The sequence below is a fragment of the Agelaius tricolor genome, unplaced genomic scaffold (genome assembly GCF_023055355.1).
Source record: "Agelaius tricolor isolate 1412-34295 unplaced genomic scaffold, bAgeTri1.0.p SCAF_34, whole genome shotgun sequence".
Lineage (NCBI taxonomy): Eukaryota > Metazoa > Chordata > Aves > Passeriformes > Icteridae > Agelaius > Agelaius tricolor.
In genome coordinates, this window is record NW_027269294.1 from 4,292,115 (window position 1) to 4,310,550 (window position 18,436).

At 38.9% G+C, this 18,436-nt stretch overlaps 2 protein-coding genes across 4 annotated transcripts in view; both read right to left on the reverse strand.

Moving 5' to 3' along the window:
- Nucleotides 1-62: 62 nt before the first annotated feature.
- On the reverse strand, nucleotides 63-16,664 carry BBS7 (Bardet-Biedl syndrome 7). The gene is made up of 19 exons (XM_071452496.1): nucleotides 16,265-16,664; nucleotides 16,043-16,108; nucleotides 14,756-14,818; nucleotides 13,755-13,930; nucleotides 13,029-13,215; nucleotides 12,305-12,377; nucleotides 11,263-11,379; nucleotides 10,306-10,436; nucleotides 9,641-9,725; nucleotides 8,121-8,223; nucleotides 7,353-7,545; nucleotides 6,297-6,371; nucleotides 5,178-5,243; nucleotides 4,131-4,270; nucleotides 3,005-3,169; nucleotides 2,819-2,928; nucleotides 2,608-2,711; nucleotides 1,035-1,158; nucleotides 63-736 (listed from the first exon to the last, which is right to left on the reverse strand). The coding sequence occupies exons 1-19, from the start codon at nucleotides 16,298-16,300 to the stop codon at nucleotides 603-605; spliced, it is 2,148 nt and encodes a 715-aa protein (XP_071308597.1). The 5' UTR covers nucleotides 16,301-16,664; the 3' UTR covers nucleotides 63-602.
- A 150-nt stretch (nucleotides 16,665-16,814) lies between these two features.
- The window catches only part of TRPC3 (transient receptor potential cation channel subfamily C member 3), a 33,929-nt gene continuing 32,307 nt past the window's right edge, over nucleotides 16,815-18,436 (reverse strand). For 2 of the 3 annotated variants that reach the window (XM_071452495.1, XM_071452493.1), the window contains exon 12: nucleotides 16,815-17,394. In XM_071452495.1, coding sequence (XP_071308596.1) covers nucleotides 17,252-17,394 — 143 coding nt within the window. In that variant the 3' untranslated portion in view covers nucleotides 16,815-17,251. Of the gene's footprint in view, nucleotides 17,395-17,812; nucleotides 17,849-18,436 lie in introns of all 3 variants that reach the window. The other variant, XM_071452494.1, reaches the window with a different exon arrangement.

Below are 18,436 nucleotides of genomic sequence, written 5' to 3' on the forward strand. Positions count from 1 at the left end.
TTTTAAATAAAACCAAGTGAGAAAGTAGGTGGGGTTTTGAAATGAAGCACAGGGAGGCTGGAGAAGCACTGAGGAAGTTTAATGCCATCCATTCCTAAACAAATGTGGCTTTAAATGGAGCTGTCATCAGTCTAAAATTCAGAGTTTCCCCCCCTCTGTACACACCAGCTACATCAAGTCTGGTGAGATTCTCACACCACATTCTCAACACGACAGGAAAAACTAAGTTAGGTACAGCTTAAATACACAGATTTCTTCCAAATCCATCCAAGTTTCTGGAAACCAGTTTCTTCATCCATTCTTGCAGCTGGGGGACAGGCTACTCCACGTCATCCTAAACAGTAGTGAAAACATTTTTGCCAAAAGGATGTTTGGTATTTACATCTGATCTTTCTTGAGGTATTAACACTGTACATACATAAAACCTCTGCACACAGTTAACATGCACAACAGTTGATATGAAGTTTCCTACTGTATCCAATATGGTAATAAATATGAATAAAACCTAAGAACTGACAGTACAACAAAAGAGTAAAAGTGGTTTTGACTTGATACCGAAATGCCTTGGTTAAAACCAGAAAAATTACTCTGCTTTTTCCTTGTCAGGCAGCATCAAAAAAAGCGATCAATCCATCTTGATCACAGCCATCCAGAATTTCCAGAAGGAGAGGAACTTTGGTTTTCACATTGGTGCCTTTAAATTTAAATTTATCTATGAAGAGGTCTGTGATCATACCTGTAAAGGTAAAATTCCAGGAATTATTTTCAGTAGGAGGTCTCTCTACTTTTAACTCATGATTATGTACCAAATATTCCAGTTAGAAGAGTTTTTAAAGTTGACATTTTAAACAATGGTTTAATTGTAAACAAATCCAAGCCACTTAACTTGTATACATTCTTAAGTGCCATCCTGAATTTGAACACCATCTTTAACCATGTCCATAAAGACAAGAATCATCTAAATATAAGCAGCTATTTCAGCCATGTCTCTGGATGTTAAGCCCCATTTAAATAAAGCTGAATTATCCACTAACCATAAAGTCTCTCGAGATGTGCAGGTTGTCTCTTGTATTCCTCCAGCAGCTGATCTGCCTCTTCCAAAATGCTGCGGTATTTTGGGAGCAGGAAGTCCACATTGCCTTCATGGACTTGTAATTCCTCAAAGACAGTTTAAAATGGTAAGAACTAACAGCAGGTACGTATCATAAGAGCAGCTAATGCAGAAGAAATGAAGCTTAGATATGTCAAACAAAGTACTTCAAAGGGAAGACAATCCCCTTCTAAACTAGCAAGTGTTATTTTCAGAGTGCCTCATTTTCTAGTCTGCTAATGAAATGCCTGATGTCACTTCATAGACTAGATTCTCAAATTCCTGCTTATTTCAGCTTCCAGCTCTGAGCCAGAACAGGATCACACCATGCAGACTCAAGCCTTGACCATACCTTCATTTTTAGAATAAGTGAATTCTTACAGTGTAGCATTCAGTGAAGTCTGAAGGTAAAAGTAAACTCTGAAAGTATCACTCAATTTGTGACAGCAAAAAGTTTTGAATGCCTCTTCTAAAAAGCCTCAGTCTATCAGCACACCATTTTGGGATGGTTGATAGTACAGATCTTTTTATCCTCCAGAGAAAGGCACTTCTCTTCTAGACAAGAGGTAATGATGTTGTGCACTGTGAGTCTGCTGGGAAAACAGCTTTCATCCATCATTAGATTATTTTACTGCCTGTCAATAAGTTACCATGCAAAAAATGAGTGACTAAAAAATTTGTCAAAGATTTGATGTCTAAAACAAACAAGATGCACAACACCATTATTATTGCACAGACAATGTGCAATAAGAATTAATTCTCTATTATTGTTTAAATCCCTGGTTTGCCCAAAAAATATTGTTTAAATCCCAAACCAAGCCCAAGTAAAACTCTTTCAGTGATAATAAAGATTCACACTGTTCTCACTGGTAGCCAGCTTTTCTGCTATCTTAAGAGCTCTGACAAGTATTTGAGTCCCCCAAAAGGACAAAAGAGAACTGGCTGAACATTTTCACCTCCCCTCCCCTTAAATAATAAATGCCAACTCGATGATAGTGAGCTTTTGACAGGAAAATCCTGGTTGTTGGGGAAAAAAGTCTAAGAGCTGAGATGAGCTGCCTAACTGGTACCTCCCAAAGGCTATTGAGGAAGGTATTAAGCAAAAGATTCAAAAGCAGATGATTTAGAAATTATGAGACACTGGGATGAAGTTCCAAAGCAAAGAAGTTGCATCTGGCCTGGGTGACCTAAAAAACTATAAATGTTAGTGGGAAGAGGGACAGAAAGAGCTGGAAAATAACAGCAGGCTAGGAGAGAACATTAGATGATAAAGCTGGCTGCCCTCCTACCATCCAATTTAAGCATCTTCAATAATCCTACATGTTATTCACTAGTTATACAGTAAAAAAGAGAATTTTCATTGAAGAAATTTCTCTCCTAGACACTTCAAATACATGCTTTAATTTAATTTAAGGGAACAGACCCCAAATGATACACACCTGACTTGAGCCATGGTTTAGTTTATCTGACAGCATAACCCCCCATAAAGATCCAACGCCAAGATCTCAGGTACTTACTCTCAAAGCATCTATTAAGTGCACCTTCTTGGCCAGCAGCTGCTGATACTCTAATTTAGGGTGGATAAGCTTTAATGTGTGCCTTACAGATTCTTCATTTACATCTAGCAGGGAGTAAAAAAGAACCCCAACAAGCAAATGAGTACTACATATTCCATTTATGGGAATAACAGATGAACTGAAGGACAACAAAATAGAGAAGAATTTTTACCATATGATATGTTGAGATTAATCTTCCTTTTAGTAGCCTCTTTGGAAAGCACATCTTTGAGGATGGATATTGTAGAGATGTTGTCAGATTTAAAATATCCCTCACCTTTTCTATAAAAGAAGAACAGTTTAAAATATATGAACTTGAACACACATGCATGCATTAGGTTTAGTAATTCTATTTTACCTGTAGGTACTTTCAAGCTGTGTTCCCAGGAAAGTGTTCTGAAAATAAAAGGTGATGCACTCTCCAGCAGGAGTCTTTTCAGGTACCTCAGGCAAGCAAAACACAACCCAGGAGTGAATTTCAGCAAAACTGAACTGGCCTTTGAGCATCAGTGTATTCATGGGCCTGTGGCATTGTGAAATGAGAAGAGAAAAAGGACAGGTAACAGTTAAGAAGGAGGGACACTGTCCATGTAAAACAAGTTCAGTTCCATGTGGTGGTTTCCTTTTCATCAGCACCCTGTAGAAAATCAGATGTCTCCCTAAGCACAGATACATATTGCAGATTACAGCTATTTTTCTGTACATCAAAATGCAAAGCTACATGCATATTCAAGTTTTACCTCCCACTAGGCATGCCAGATCTAAGCAAAAAAAACAAGTTGAAGTTTTTCATGTCCCACTGCAAGTTGTTAAACCTGAAATTTGGGACAAAGGTAAATAACTGACAAGAGCAAATATGACTAAGACAGAGCCTCGAGAGCCTCCCATGCTGTAAACCTCAGATGTAGCATTTTTATCAAGAACAAGGCATGGTGGAGCTCATTTGCACACCGAAGCCTTTGGTATCCTCCCTTCAGTCTTTCAGTTTTGGTTTGAACAAGCAGATCCTTGGAGACAATACGAGATGCTAGCGAGGTGGGCAAAAATCCATGAGAAATTGTGTAAAATACAAAACTCCTATAAGAGATATAAAGGTAAAAAAGTCTTGGCTTAGTTTTGGGGCCAAGTTAGCTGTGAGAAAAAAAATAGAGGAAAAGGGTGGAGCAGAGGATGAGGCTGAAACTGAAAACACACAGTTACCTACAGAGGAAAGCTTCCTTTCTACCACACCCTCAGCTTTACTAACACATGGGGCTGAACTGTAACCCAGGGCAGAAAAATGAAAAATAGCCCCAAAACAAGAGTGGCAAGGAACCCATTCAATCCATTATTTCTATTAGGAAATCCATGAAATGGAACTACAGGCTCAAAAGTGTAGGTTAGGGCTTAGAAATTCCATCCATAAGTTTACTGAGCAAACCTTTCAGCTGCCTTGTGTCATTTTTTCCAAGTGAAAAAAGGTATTGATTTTCCTTTGCACGTACCTGTCCTGGTCAATAGAATGAGTTCTCTGGTGAAGTGAAAGTGGCTTAATTTGATATTGAAGAACTTGACAGGTTTTTGGTTGGATTCTTGGAGTTACATACGCTTGAAGTGTCCCGTACTGTCCTTCAATCGAGCGAACCTGCAGAGAGGAAAGAAGAACCCACAGAGAAGAAACAAAGGGAAAAGATAATTTTACCACTGTTTGGAAATTTAGTGAATATTCAAAGTGTGTTAAAGAAAGCCACTAGTATTCCACGAATTTTTATAGTACTATATTTACTTGATAGTGCCACTATAAATAAAGAAGATGAGTTTAAAACTAAATGGAACATAGTCCAGTGAAGTGCTGCTGTATTAGATGAATATTAATAAAGTAACACCCTCTAACTCATTTTCTGATCAGTTAAAATAAAAAGCCTCAAAAATTGAGAGTTTTACATAAACCTGTATCAGATTAGAAGGCTGCAGTAAAAAAGAGAAAACCTCATGCCTGTGGGCATGCTGAGGATTTTCCTAATCAGGATTTCCTTCATTATTTCCTGTGGTGGTTGCCATAAAATGTATGAATTTGGTGGATCCTTAAAAATAAATTCCAAAACACCCACATGCCTTTAACTATAATAAGCATGGGATGATAGGATTTGCTTCCTCTCCAAAATACAAATTGAGCCTATATTCTCTTGTTAGTTCCCAATTTAACTTCCTTCAAACACTTCAGAGTATAAACAGTGCCAGAGCTTTCTCTCCCACACCTCCCTCAGTTTTAAGTTCCACACATTGCCTTCAGAATCCTGTGTTTCCCCAATCTGTGGTGTCCCCACTGCTTTCATCTTAGGGACACTCAGAAAGATCCCAGGCTCTCCTCTGACATATTTTTAGAAGCCCTTAGAAATCCTAAAGACAGATAAAAAGGAACACAAGCCCGAGGTTAGAAGGTCTCAGGAAAAAAAACAGCAGTAGAAATTTGACTGATCCACATGGAGAACTCTTCATTCCAAAGCAGGACTAACCATTAATTTTATGGAACATATTTTTGAGCATTTTACCTTAAGTTCAAGTCTTGTAGTATTTGCTTGGCATCTGTAAGTTGCAAGAAGAAAGTTGCTATTTGGCTGAAAAAAGGAAAAGGAAAAAAAAAAAGAACTAAACAAGAAAATAATACAAAATAGGTCTCTGGAGTCACAAATACACTACTAGTATTTTTTAACTGTAGCTATGTTACAGTGAAGTTTTTGCTATGCATGCACAGGTATTTAAAAAGCAATCCTTGGTTCCCTTGAAGGTTCCAATTAGTTTTAATTATGATAGAGTTAAAAAAAAATTCTCTAAGAAGAATACAACCAAAGCCTCTTACACTCTTTAATATCTCTACAAAGATTACATAGATTATTACTTGTCATCTGAAAAATGCATGTCAGCCCACCCCACTCATCTGCAAAATTAGTTCAACTTGCAAAAGCTAAAGCAGGATCAGTAAAAAGTACACCCCAAAAAGTACTAAGTTAATCATCACAAATGGCACAAAATTGAAAATAAAAAGCTGATTTCTGGGAGCTCCAGGGCAGAACAATTATGTGCAAATTCAGTTCTTAAAACTAAAATAAAAGACTGTTAGAAGGGAGAAGATTTTACAGAAGATTTTAATAAATCCTAAGGTGGTTTCAGGATTTTCTCCCCAGCCTCAGTGTCAATAGGAATTCTGTAACTATTTAAGTCTGTAGTTATAACATATAAAAAAAGGCATGCAAACATTTGACTCCCCACACAGCAGAACTGTCACATCCTAAAGATAATTTTTAGGAATTAACTAAAAAATGTAACACTTTTCACCTAAATTACTTGGAAGTAAATGTAGATGAGTCTATGAAATCCAGAGAAGAGAGCAATACTGACTATGTCTCTCACAATCCTCCTCAGGAACAAAAAAAAGGGAGAGAGGGAATATTTGTGCATATTTAGGTTTGCCTTACATCAGGACCTGCCTTTAGCTCCTAATTCTGCAGTACCTCTAAAGAAGCTGTGCTCTCCACAATTACCAGATGAGCAGTTTAACTGAATGTATTTTAAATCAGAGGTATATGCATCCAAGTTCTATTTTTGCTACACAATATTAAGAGTTTCCATCATGCCATCTCTCCAGACATCCCCTCTTCAGTTTCACTCACCTCAGAATCACAGCTGCTAAAACTAACAACGGCAGAATTTTTATCCACATCCAGCAAGTCCAGTGGGACATCACTCTGCAGAACACAGGAGGAGGGAAAAAGCAAGAGCTTACATTGCTGAGTAGCTCCAAGTGCATTTATCCTCTAACTGTCATCAAGCTTTGGAAGGAGAGAGGGGCAAGGAGATTGCTTCATCTCAGAAGCAAAAGCCTAACAGACATGCAGCTTACTACTTAATCCTGGAGTAGCATGATGATCTTTCTCTTACTCCCTTCACAGAGTCCTGAACTCCTGGGGGGCTGCTTTACCACAACCTCAGTGTAAAATCTGTAACTGTCTTTCAGACATGAAAGGTTGATTAAACAGTTTTATTTCTCATTTAGCTATGGAAACATCTGATACTATACTGTGGCAAATTAGCTGTAGCTTAGCATTGCTCTGTAACATGCTTAATAAAAACAGGATTTTTATTAAGAAGTGAAAAATAAATTCCTACAATACTTCTTTCCCATTTGTTATAGAAAAAATCACCTCATAAATTCCTCCTTGTCACATTTTTCTCCTCATGCATTTCCCAAAATAGGTAATTCAGTACTGCTACTCTTTCTGACTACCAAAGATGGCATTAATCTCAGCTGATACAGTAGGAGGAATAATTAATTAAGGTGGCTGTAATGGGCAGGACTATTTCTCCCCAGCTGCACACAAATCAGACACTGTTCCACACTGGAAGGGAACAGGTGGCCCATAACATTCTGATATTAATTTTCCACTACAGAGGGCACTTAAGCAGCAAGCAAGGATGTGCACCCCATTTAATTGGTGTTTAAATTAGGACATGCAAAAGCAAACACAAAGTTACAAAGAAATCTTCTGTTACAGCAGCCACTTTGGTCTATTTTGGTAATGTAAAGCTGCTCTGCTCAATATGAATTTGTTGTATTTGCTCCCTAACAAGCATGTCCTTAAAATGGTGTAACTTGGCTTTCTGAACTAGAAAGTCTGAGTGTTTTATTTATGCATCAAGAAATGCACCAAGAACAAAGCCCCACTGACCTGCACCAGGACATTATCTATGGCTGTCTGCACCTCCAAGATGAGGCTGTAGCTGGCATCATCCTTGTTCAGTGTGAACTTGTCATTGACACTGAAGGCAGGTACTGAGGAAACTGCAGTGCTGGAGTGAGAGGACTGCTGGTATTTCTCCCGTTCCTGAAGGACTTTTATCTGCAATTGTTCCAACTCATTCCTAGAAAAGGGAAACCACTCATCATGTCTTCAAAAAAAAAGGCAACTACAGAGCTACACTAGAAATTAAATAGTTTAAAATTTCAAGGCAATCATGTTTATCTCCTGTCCTCAGTTTTTCAGCCAGAAGTGACTGTTGGCTCCCCTTAGATGTACTTAGCAAAAATAAAATATAAACTCTATCACATGGACATGTGGATTTTACATGTTCCTTGCCAAAAGAGGTTTTTGAGACACAGGAAAGGACAAACTTTTTCCTTCAAGAGTACAATGCATTTTGAATAATATGGTAGTGACTTCCTTCCTGCCATCATTTAGAAGCTATAGAGCAGCAAGGAAGAAAGGAATTTCATCTTGCTGATACTGAGGCAGAAAGCATTAAGACATCATTCTGTGAAGGCAAGATAGAAAAAAGCTGTGAAATGAGGCTGCTATTCATTTCTACTTCGAAAAGGTTTGATTCTACTTCTAGATATATTAGTGATAAAGAAAATCCAGTGAGATAGGAAGGAGAGATGACATTTCAGCTTTTAACATTTTCATTCTTCCATTCAAATTTCTTTCTAGCACAATTACCTTAAGGATGAAATCTTGTTCTGCATTTCTTGACTTAATTTAAGTTCTTCACCTGATCCACCTTCTCTATGGACAGGTTCTGTAGTCAGTCCTGTCAGCCAGCCTAAACCAATATATGAAGTTTATATTCCTTATAAGCTAAAAAGAAAATCCTACACTCAGCTATTTTATGTGTGGAGTGATGTTTGTTCCACACACTGGGTAGAGAGAATTGAGCCCAATTTCATCCTTTTTTGTAGGATTAATCCTAGACACTGAGCATCATTTTTTATGGGTTTCATGCTTAAATTGAAAAACATTACTTTTTTTTCATTAAGTACTTTGAGCAATAAATTCCTCTTTAACGGTTTTTAATTGAGCAGTTGGATTTTTTCTCACAAAACCTTGAATTACTGGCAGAACTGAAAACAAAACAAAAACTGTGCAATCTGTTTATAGCAAACTGGATGCTGCTCAGTGGGCTTAGAGGTTGGATGCTGCTGCTTGAAAAAAGTTATACTTTTGCTTACTAAGTTACATTTCTTTCTAAAAGCAAATACTAATTGATTATATTCTGATACCTCAGGCATGATATGCAGAGATGAAAGGGTGCTTATAGCTCTAGTTCTCTGCCAAAACCAGTCTAGTCCACATCCTACCAGAATTCACCTTTGAAAGCCCACAGGGAAACATGGGCTTTCACTTCCTCCCTTCCTTCTGTGATCCAGGATCTTTACAACATTCCAACCAAAAGAAGCCACAAAGGACTTAGGGTGCAACAGTACCAAGTACTGCCAATCATACCAACACAATTCATGTGAGGTCAGGTGCAAGGGACTTTTGATCACTCAAAAATCTTTAGAAGAGGTACTTGGAACACCATTATTTCTCAGTAACTGACTGAGGATTGTATCTTGCCAAATGACATGATTTTCATAACAAGAAATTTCAATAGGTTAACTTTTAGCACTGAAGGTAATTAAAGGGAGAGAATTAGTAATATTTTAGTTCCTAGCAGCTGACAAATGCAGCATGTTTATCATGGCCTCTGTCACAGACAGGCCAATAGCTCAAGGCTTACAGAAGAGCTGCTGGGATGCCTCACACAGGGGAGCTTCATTTCCTACTAAAATCAAAATGAACCACATTTAAAGCACTGTGAAGCTGAAAAGGAATGAAATTACACCAAATATGGAGAAATAAATTAAAAACATGCTTGTATACCAACATTTTTCATATATTAAAAATCAAAAAATCATAAATAATTCCTTCAGACATATTCATTAATTCATCACATTAAAGCAGCAGTTTACACCAAAATATAGCCAGCCCGTGCATAACACATGATGAATAGCTTAAGATATAGAATCCCCACAGCTTAAGTGTAGGAAAAATTTTTCAAGTGTAAATATTAAACCAGAAGAGATCTTTTCAACATGGATTTTTAAGAGGTGTGAGTTGCATTAACAACATAACCTGCTTCATTTTATCACCTCACCACACATGGCATTTATTGTGTCAATGATATGAATGAAGCTTACCTGAGTATGTTGCTGCTAAAATCTCATCATAGCCATCTTTTCCCACACAGCCACCCTGGATTGATGAAATGCTCTCTGACAAAGCCTTCAAATAAACACATTCAAGCAGAGACAAATATCACTGCACTCATTTTAGAAGCTTATAGAAGATTCTACTCCACATAGCTAACATATTGAGAAGTTGAAAGCAAAACACTGATAGACAGTGTTTTTCCAGCAGAAAATAGCAATCTGACTCAAGTGAAATTATCCCTCCAGATCCAATTACTATTTTAAACAACTGATAACCAAAGTAAGCATGTTCAGTGAAGCCCTGGCAGCTTCCATTTCCAGTTTGTAAATCACAGACTAAACACAACAGTCTTGGGTTTTCACTCAGAGACCAACTCTGGATTAGGTTTCACCCAGCAGTCAACTAAGCCAAAACTTCAATACACACTCTCCACATTATTTTGATTTTTGCTCAAATCACAACTACTTCACTTCCTGGTTCTTACATGTCACCATACTGATTTCAAGTTCATATTGTCAATGTTACAAACCTCTTAAATTAAAACCAAACCACGTATTTTAGCAGTAACAATCCTTTAAGTTTTGAAATATAGATTTTTATTTTTAATTCATGGGTTTTTTTCCCCAGCAGAGTATGAAGAATGAGGACTTACATAATCATGTCGAAGGACAGGATCATCAGCACTCTCAAAGTTATAAATCTCTATCATTCCATCATCCCGTCCAACAAGTAATGCCTTAACTCCATCTCCCAGAATGTCAAAGCTATCAATGCACAGAATACCTAATGAAGAAGAAAACAAAGCCATTTGCTTCATCTTTATTAGTTTCTGATACAATAATACACAGGCCACACTCAGTTACACAGAAAGAGAGTCCTGGCCAGCTTTTAATGAAATTTCTGGGTGAGTCCTCAAAGCTGAAGTCCCTCCCCTGTGCTTCAGACTCAAGGTTAACTTTTTTGGCTCCATATTCACAGAAAGACTAGGGACATAGTAAGAAGCATTTTAAGAAAATAATGTAGAGATAACTATTATAATTAAATAAACGTGTATTTATACATTCCGTTCCTGATCTTGTCCTTTACAAAGCAGTAGGGGCTAATAGATGTTCCAGAAGCAGCACAACAAGGCTAAAACTGGCAAAGTTTTGATCAGTTATTGTGGAGACAAATTCCCCCTTCAGACAAAACCCTTTATTATGACTCTTTAGAGACCTTAAAACCACTGAATATCTCATAAGTTGGGCAGGTGTATTTGCCAAATACATGCACACTTAGAAATAGAAAAATGAAAAAGATCTCAATCAATCATGTTTGAATCAACACTGTTTTACAAACACCACTTTAAAAACAGTGTAAAAATAAAAGCTTGCTAGAATACTGGAAATGATATGAACACAAAATCCAAAGCAAGACAATCTGAATCAAATTAGTTGTCAGAAAATCAGAAGAATTAAAGAGACCTCAGTCATATTAATATCACATACTGACATAATCACAATATGCCTCCAGAGTTATCTAGGAATAAGATTCCTGATTACCCTACTCTTAACAAAGCCTCAGGTATGCTGGAAAGCTAAAGAGTAAGAAATTAAGACACATCACATACCTCCTCTCTTCTTTTCATTTCCAATTTCCCACCTTGGTATTGCCTTGGTACCAGTAATCTGGATGACACCCAATTTCCCATCGGAAGTCCCATACACAATTTCTTCCCCAGAATCACCTGAACATAGAAACTGAATTTAGAATTGATAAAATCAAGGACACCAACTTCACAATGTTGTGTACTTACACTCTGCAGCCCATGGGAAAAGAAAACACTGAATTAGTGACGTACAATGGAACTGTCAGGCTTCAAACCTGAAAACAAATCCATGACAACTGCACCCATCCTGATAATTTCCTTGTGGTTATCACCATTCTGTGTTTGGCTGCAGCCCTGCACTGGAGTTCTGCCTAAAAACCAGTCAGTATTTATTACTATGAATTTCAGCAAAGTTAGGCTGAAGTACAAAGGCCATTCAATGGACTTGACAGAAGAAAGCCAGAGAAGTCCTTTAACAACAAGCACCCAGCAGTGAATGATGTGCCAAAATTTCAGCAATTAACAACTACTGTTCCAAACCAGCTCTGGATGTTTGTCACACAACCTAACTGAAACTAAATTAAGCACCAGATTAACACCCTAAAGAGATTTCTATGAGGTTAGAGCAGATTAGCAGGAAGGACGATCAAAACTATTTTAAGTTTGAACCTTCCAGGCTCAGTTTATGTTAGCTCTACTCAATACTCTCATCCATCCATGTATTCCAGTTATGGAAATACATGTGTAAGGGAAACACAAACCCAAAATCTGAGCATGGCCCCCAGAAGTCCAGTTTGCTTTTACACAATGAGACCCCTCAGACCTCACTAGTGTTGTAAGAGGCCTTAAATTAAATGCGAATATAATTCAGAACTGTCTGCAACAGTCATATCTCTATGTACATTTATATGTAAAAAAATTACCTTGCACAGTCACTTTTATGCTGCATTTTTAGCATCAGCTTAAAAATCAAGATAAAATGACTAACAAAGACAAGCTAAAAAATCTTTAAAATACAGTACAATAGTACTATTAATTATGTGTTTATTCAAAGTCTTGTTACCCCCATTTCCATTGCTCAGAGCAAGAACAGCAGGTGGTCCAGGAAGTTCTACTTCATACAGCAAATTAGACCCCTGAAGACAAAGAAAACAATGTTCAATTAATTTGTTAAAAAAATCCCCCAAAACGAGAAAAAAAGGAACAACTCCAAAACACTAGCCACATACCAATGTCCCATAATGACAAAATTATTATGGATCATACTAAAAGGTAAGATTTACTTATTCAAACTCCTATGAGAAAAGCATTTCTATGCCTAAAACAGGGTGAAATCTGTAGAAATAAAACATAGGACTCTTAAAATGTTATTATCATTAAAAATGATCCAGGAACTCATCTGGCAATTTAATTTGTTAAACAGCTTAATATCACTCAAGACTTATCGCAACAGTAATTGATGAGAGCAAGAATTCCCAAAGTGATAAAGACTTCAGGAAATTAAATATGTATGTGAGCACCTTTAGTTACAAGGCACCAATTTGTCATCAGCTTCCACCTATGAATTGCAAAGCCTGTTCACAGTGGTTTCATTAATCCTCATTTTTTACAAGTTTATGATAATGATTCTCCTTTACAAGACCAGCAGAAAGGGAATGTACCAGCAGCAACACTCCCAAGTAAGGCACAATACACTGATCCTTATGATGTTTAAGCCCTGTTCCCTTAATAATTAATCCAATTCCATAGAAGCCATACATAAAACATAAAGAAGGAGACATTTGAACCTGTAACACCCTGAGCACTCTGTCCTGACATGCAAGCACTGGTGTGATGCAGTTCACTTTGTCCACAGGAAGGCAGAGAACATCATTGATTTTATCTCCTGAGAGGAAGTAGTGCTGGTCCTTGCAGTCACAGTAATGGTTATAGATGTAGCTTGCACAGAGAAAGAGATCTGCTCCTGAAATGTGCCTGAGGAGAAGAAAACACTTCCTGTAGCATTCTGCTGCAGCAAGAGTCCTTTATGCTTTTATGCCCTACTGTGCTCACAGCTCCAAAGTATTATGGGGCCCTGCAAGCTGAACCAGCTTTTAGAGTTCCTTCTAAATACTAAAACCATGTGGTTTCTACAACTCTCACATTTCCCCTCTATCTTCAGGTAAATCCCTAAGAATACCTTTTTAGAAATTTGATTACTCTATTTTTTATGCTGATTTATCTATGGCAGCATCTTGCAACACAAGCCAAAAGAGATTTTACTCCAGGAGCTCTGTGCACAGGACACACTGTGGCAATAACCCCAGCTCTGCTCACACAGAGTGTGAGCCTCCAGACCACTCCCAATTCCCCCCACACTTCCAAGATATTCCAAATTCCTCCCACAGGTCGCAGCACAAGCTGAAGCTGGACCGGCACTTAGTGTCACCTACACAATATGCTCAAAATTATTGCATAAAATCATAAACTAACAATCTGCTACAGCTCTCAAAAACGCCAAGTATCATACATACATAGCTTTGATGCTTTCAGTAAGGTTAGTTTCAAAGGAAAGAAACTGCTTCCCTCTTTTTGTGAAACCTCTGACTTCAGATCCTATAGCCACAAAAATTTTCTCTTGTGGTGTATTAAGAGCTCCTCCCAGCTCCAGTCTGGAGATCTTTTGTCCTGGTAGTGTCTTGAACACTGGCTGTCAACAGAAAAGCAATTTTCATCAATCACAATATCATGTTTCTGGTAATCTTTTCACATAAAGGATAAGAAATTTACTTTCCAATTTCTGGCAAAACTAAGATGCAACGGGTTGTGCACAGACAAAAATAATCTGTATATTTATTTCAAAATCACAGAGTAACCCAGCATTTTATGAGTAAATGAATACAAAAAAGCTTTGAAACATAATAAATTATGACTTCATTACTTCATTGTTATTAATTCATCCAGAGGAAAAATTCAGCACTGCTGTCAGCTGTTTTGTTTGTGGTTTGTTTTTTATTTTAAAGAATAACATACACACACTCCCTCCCTCTCACACATTACATTTTTATTCCAGACGTCTACATTGATTTATTTGTATTGCTATAGAACACTTACGAGCTAACCATCAACTTCCTGGAGAAGAAAACCCATGAAAGAAAATAATTTTTTATTGAGCTGGGCATAAAAAGCAATCAGTTTGTACAAATCCCTAAGGTGATTCAATGAATCTCTTCAGGTTTTTGTCCCATTACAATAAGGGTGTATGTGCCCAGGCTTAGGCCCAACTTAACTGAAGTGCAAAATGTGTAGAAATTACTTTTTTTTCCACATTAGTTTTTTACTATAACAGGAGAATCCTGTGCTTGACCAGGCTTGAGATCAGCATGCCCTCACCACAGTTAGGCATCAGTCCACAGCTCAATCTAGACACCTTCCACTGGCATCTCATTTGCCATGTGAATAAATAATGGACTTCCAAAGTTCACTAGGAAGAACATTCCAAAACCAAAAATTTAAATGCAATGTTTCCACTTACCACAGCTTCACCCTTTTTTATGCCAAAGCACGTAACGACCCCATCCTGATCTCCAACAACCACCTTCAAAAGTATAATACATTGTTTATTATTTTTTATTACGCACACAACAGTGGTTTTACATCATGCTCTTCCTGTGTTTAACAGAATCACAGAATGGTTTGGGCTGGAAGGGACCTTAAAGATCCCTCAGCTCCAGCCCCTTGCCAGGGACAGGGACACCTTCCACTATCCCAAGTTGCTCAAGCTCCATCCAACCTGACTCTGAACACTTCCAGGGATGGAGCAGCCACAGCTTCTGTGGGTAACCTGTGCCAGTACCTCACCACCCTTACAGGGAATAATTTTTTCCTAATACTTAATCTAAACCTATTCTCTCGTCACTTTGAAGCCATTCCCCCTTGTCTGGTCACTACATGTCATTGTAAATAGTCCCTCTATTATGAAGTTAATCATCTTTTCAAATATTTAAGGACTCAAAACCCTAGACTACTTAGTTACATGCTTTAAAGATCTTGAAAAATGCTAGAAATAGGATGTTGAACAGCAGTTCAAGTACAGGCATTTCCTGCTTCTACTTGTAAACTCAGCAACCATGAGGTGAAGACGTATTTGGGAAAAGTTGTATTTTCACACTAAGACTTTATTACTGAGGGAAAAAAATGCAGCTATTTATATTGAGTTTCCCTAACAAGGTTTCCTTAAATAAATTAACAAATACTTAAAAATAAATATTTTATAGAATCATCAAAGTTGGAAAAGACCTTTAAGATCATGAAGTTCAACCATCAAGTTGTCATTATTACTGTAATCCCTAAACCATGGCACCTACCCAGTGCCAGATCCAGACACCTCTTAAACACCTCCAGGGATGGTGACTCCACCAGCTCCCTGGGCAGCCTATTCCAATGCTTGACCATCCAAACAGGAATGTTATTACTTCAGGTAACATATCAGGTATACCAGTAACGTTATTACATCTCAGCTTCAGGCCATCTCCTCTAGTCTTAAGTGTTAGTAAAACCAAAATAGAGAATTATGGAAGAACTCCCTTGTGATTTCAGCAATGCTGTAAACTGCAGAAATCCCCTCCTGGTTCTGAAGTTTTCCAGTCATAAAGTTAGGGTTTTTTTCTATTTTTCTCCAAAAAAAGGTTTTCCAAACCCCCCAAAATGGGGTTGCACAGTCTTTCCCTATGACGTCCTATACCTAAGGAAATCTGGAATTGATTAACGCTAGGATGAGCCAGAGAACATGAGAGACAGCGAAGCACCGGGCGCTCGGTACCTTCTGCGTGGCCTTCTTCCCGGAGGCGGGCAGCAGCCTCATCGTCTTCTGCGCCGTGACTCCCACCTGTGGATGCAAGAGACGCTGCACAGCGGGGCCCGGAGCGCCGGGACGCGCCTCGGGCCGCTCGCAGGCCCCGTGGCACGGCGGCCCCTCGGCCCCGGGCGGGCCGTATCGCCTCGTCCCCGTGCCGGGGCACTGTGGGGGCGCTGCCGTGCCCACCTGCAGGTAATCCACGCGTGCCAGGCTCGGCTCCATCGCTCCGCGGGACGCGCGTCCCTCCCGCGGGCACGGCGCGCCCGCCGCCCGTCACCGCGGCAACCTCCGCGCGGGGCCCGCCTCCCATTGGCTGGGCGGGCGGACGGGGGGCGGGGACTCGGCCAGATGGGCGCTGCGATTGGCTGGAATTCACCGGGGCGGGGCAAGGGGCGGGCAGAGCCGGGAGCGCCCCAAGGCGGCTCCCGCGGGAACGGCCCCGAGGGAGATGCTGGGCTCGGTGCCGAACCGTGCGGGAGGAAGCGTTTGTTTAACAACGAAGCCAAAAATTTTTTTAACTCAGACCCTGTGCAGGGCAGGTCTAAGGCCTTACTCTCCGCAGAGTAAATACACTGAATTAAGAAAGGGTCGGTGCGGGTACGTGAATACACAGACATGTTAAATAGCGCTGCTGCCATCGCATTGCCACTTACTTGGTTCTCAACAATTCCTTGTGGTCATAACCATGAGTTCTGGGCTTACACGCGTTACTAGCACCACTAATAAAGAACAAAGATTTCAAGTAATCCTCCACTCATCTCTAGGTTGGTTTATTGTAGTATGAAAAATCCTATTTTGTACCTGGACACTGCAAGGAACAGAGTATTATGCTGTATCTGTTAATTTTTTGTCTTGTAAATTTAGTGCAAAGAATTCTCCATACGTAATCATAAACCTGTTAAAATATCAGCAATCGATACCATTATACCTTTTTAATGCATAAATGCAAAAAAAATTGTTACGATAGTTCTTGCTTTTAGACAATTAAAATGAAGAGAGCAATCTTTTTGTGGTGAGTTAATAAAAGTTCCTAAGACTAAATTCCAGAGAAGCTGTACATAAAGTTATTTAGTGCTAAAAATCTACAATACATTTTTTTCAAGTATAAGATACTGAAATATTATTGCCAATAAATAGTTGTGCTGTAGTCGAAGCCACGGTTCCTTTGTTGAATCATTCACATCTCAGCATGTTGGGATTTAGTTTCTCACTGAGTTTATGTATTAAAATTGCTAACTCTTCTGTTGCTTGGGACTTATCCTCCAACAGTTCATAGCGAAGACTGGAGATGTCCTGTTTGATTTCCTTTAATTCACCTGCATTAATAACAGAAAGAAACACTCAGTAGCCAACTTTGACATTCAGTGAATCTCTTAAATCACATCAGTGCTTATTTCAGATTATCATCCCAAAATGTTCATGAGAGCAGGTACAGGATGGGTCAGGAGGATTTACCTCGTCTTCATTCTCAGTGAGATGTGTCTCCAGCCCTAAATAGCACCCAAGGAATTTGAACAGTCCCTTGGGGTCTCGCACTGTGCTCCACGTGTATACACAGCACCAGATTCCCAAAGAGCTGTACAAAGGTTAATGAATTAATCACACCAACACTGCTGAACAGCTGGTAAATATTAGTATCCCCTTTTTAGAGAGAAAAGGAAAAGAGTTTTTTTTTCTGAAGAGGTGTGCCAGAATCACAAGGAAAAGTGTGGCAGAGCTGGCAGTAAAACTCACAGCTTCTGAGTCTCTCTCCTCTTCCTTACCAACATCCTTGGAATTAGAAAAAGTCAACCCATTTAACATGATGTTATAATTTGACACAAATACAAAAAAAAAAAAAACATTTAAACAAAGACAGCTGTCAAAGCCAGGCTCATAATAATCAGCAGCATGTTGGCCCTTGTAGGATATTCAGTTCAAGAGCAAAAGCTTTTCAAAGTGTTCCAATCTGTTCTTCCAGCAAGTGTGAGGGATGTGAATTCCCACACAGCACCTGCCTCGGGAAATGATTTGTCATGTATGAAATAAAAGAGTATGAAGAGACATCTCAATTCTCTAGTGATGCAGAACAGGGAATATCTCTAGACTTTTGTTAAAGTAGTTCTAGTACAGAAATGCCAATGTTTTCTGTTTAGGGTACAACAGACTTCAAGAATTCTGTCTTCAGAGGCTGGGTCTTGGCTTTGGGTACCAATGAGATCCTCAGGACACAGAGCACTTGGCTGTGCAGCTGAAGAGTCAAACTCAAGAACTCAAGGGTTACCTGCCCTCTGCAAAACCTGGTGCCAAAGTCAGAACCATCATGTCAGTAAACCCTGATTCTTCTGTGCTGTCTTTCTAATTTAAACACATCTCTGC

Bases quoted from the DNA above. Each gene is read 5' to 3' on its own strand.
- BBS7 (XM_071452496.1), bottom strand. From the start codon at position 16,300: ATGGAGCCGAGCCTGGCACGCGTGGATTACCTGCAG. The intron at 8,224-9,640 runs GTAAGCTTCATT...ATATTGGTTTAG, and splicing joins TTTAGCAGCAACATACTCAG to GCTGGCTGACAGGACTGACT. The intron at 5,244-6,296 runs GTGAGTGAAACT...TCCTTTTTTCAG, and splicing joins TTAGCAGCTGTGATTCTGAG to CCAAATAGCAACTTTCTTCT.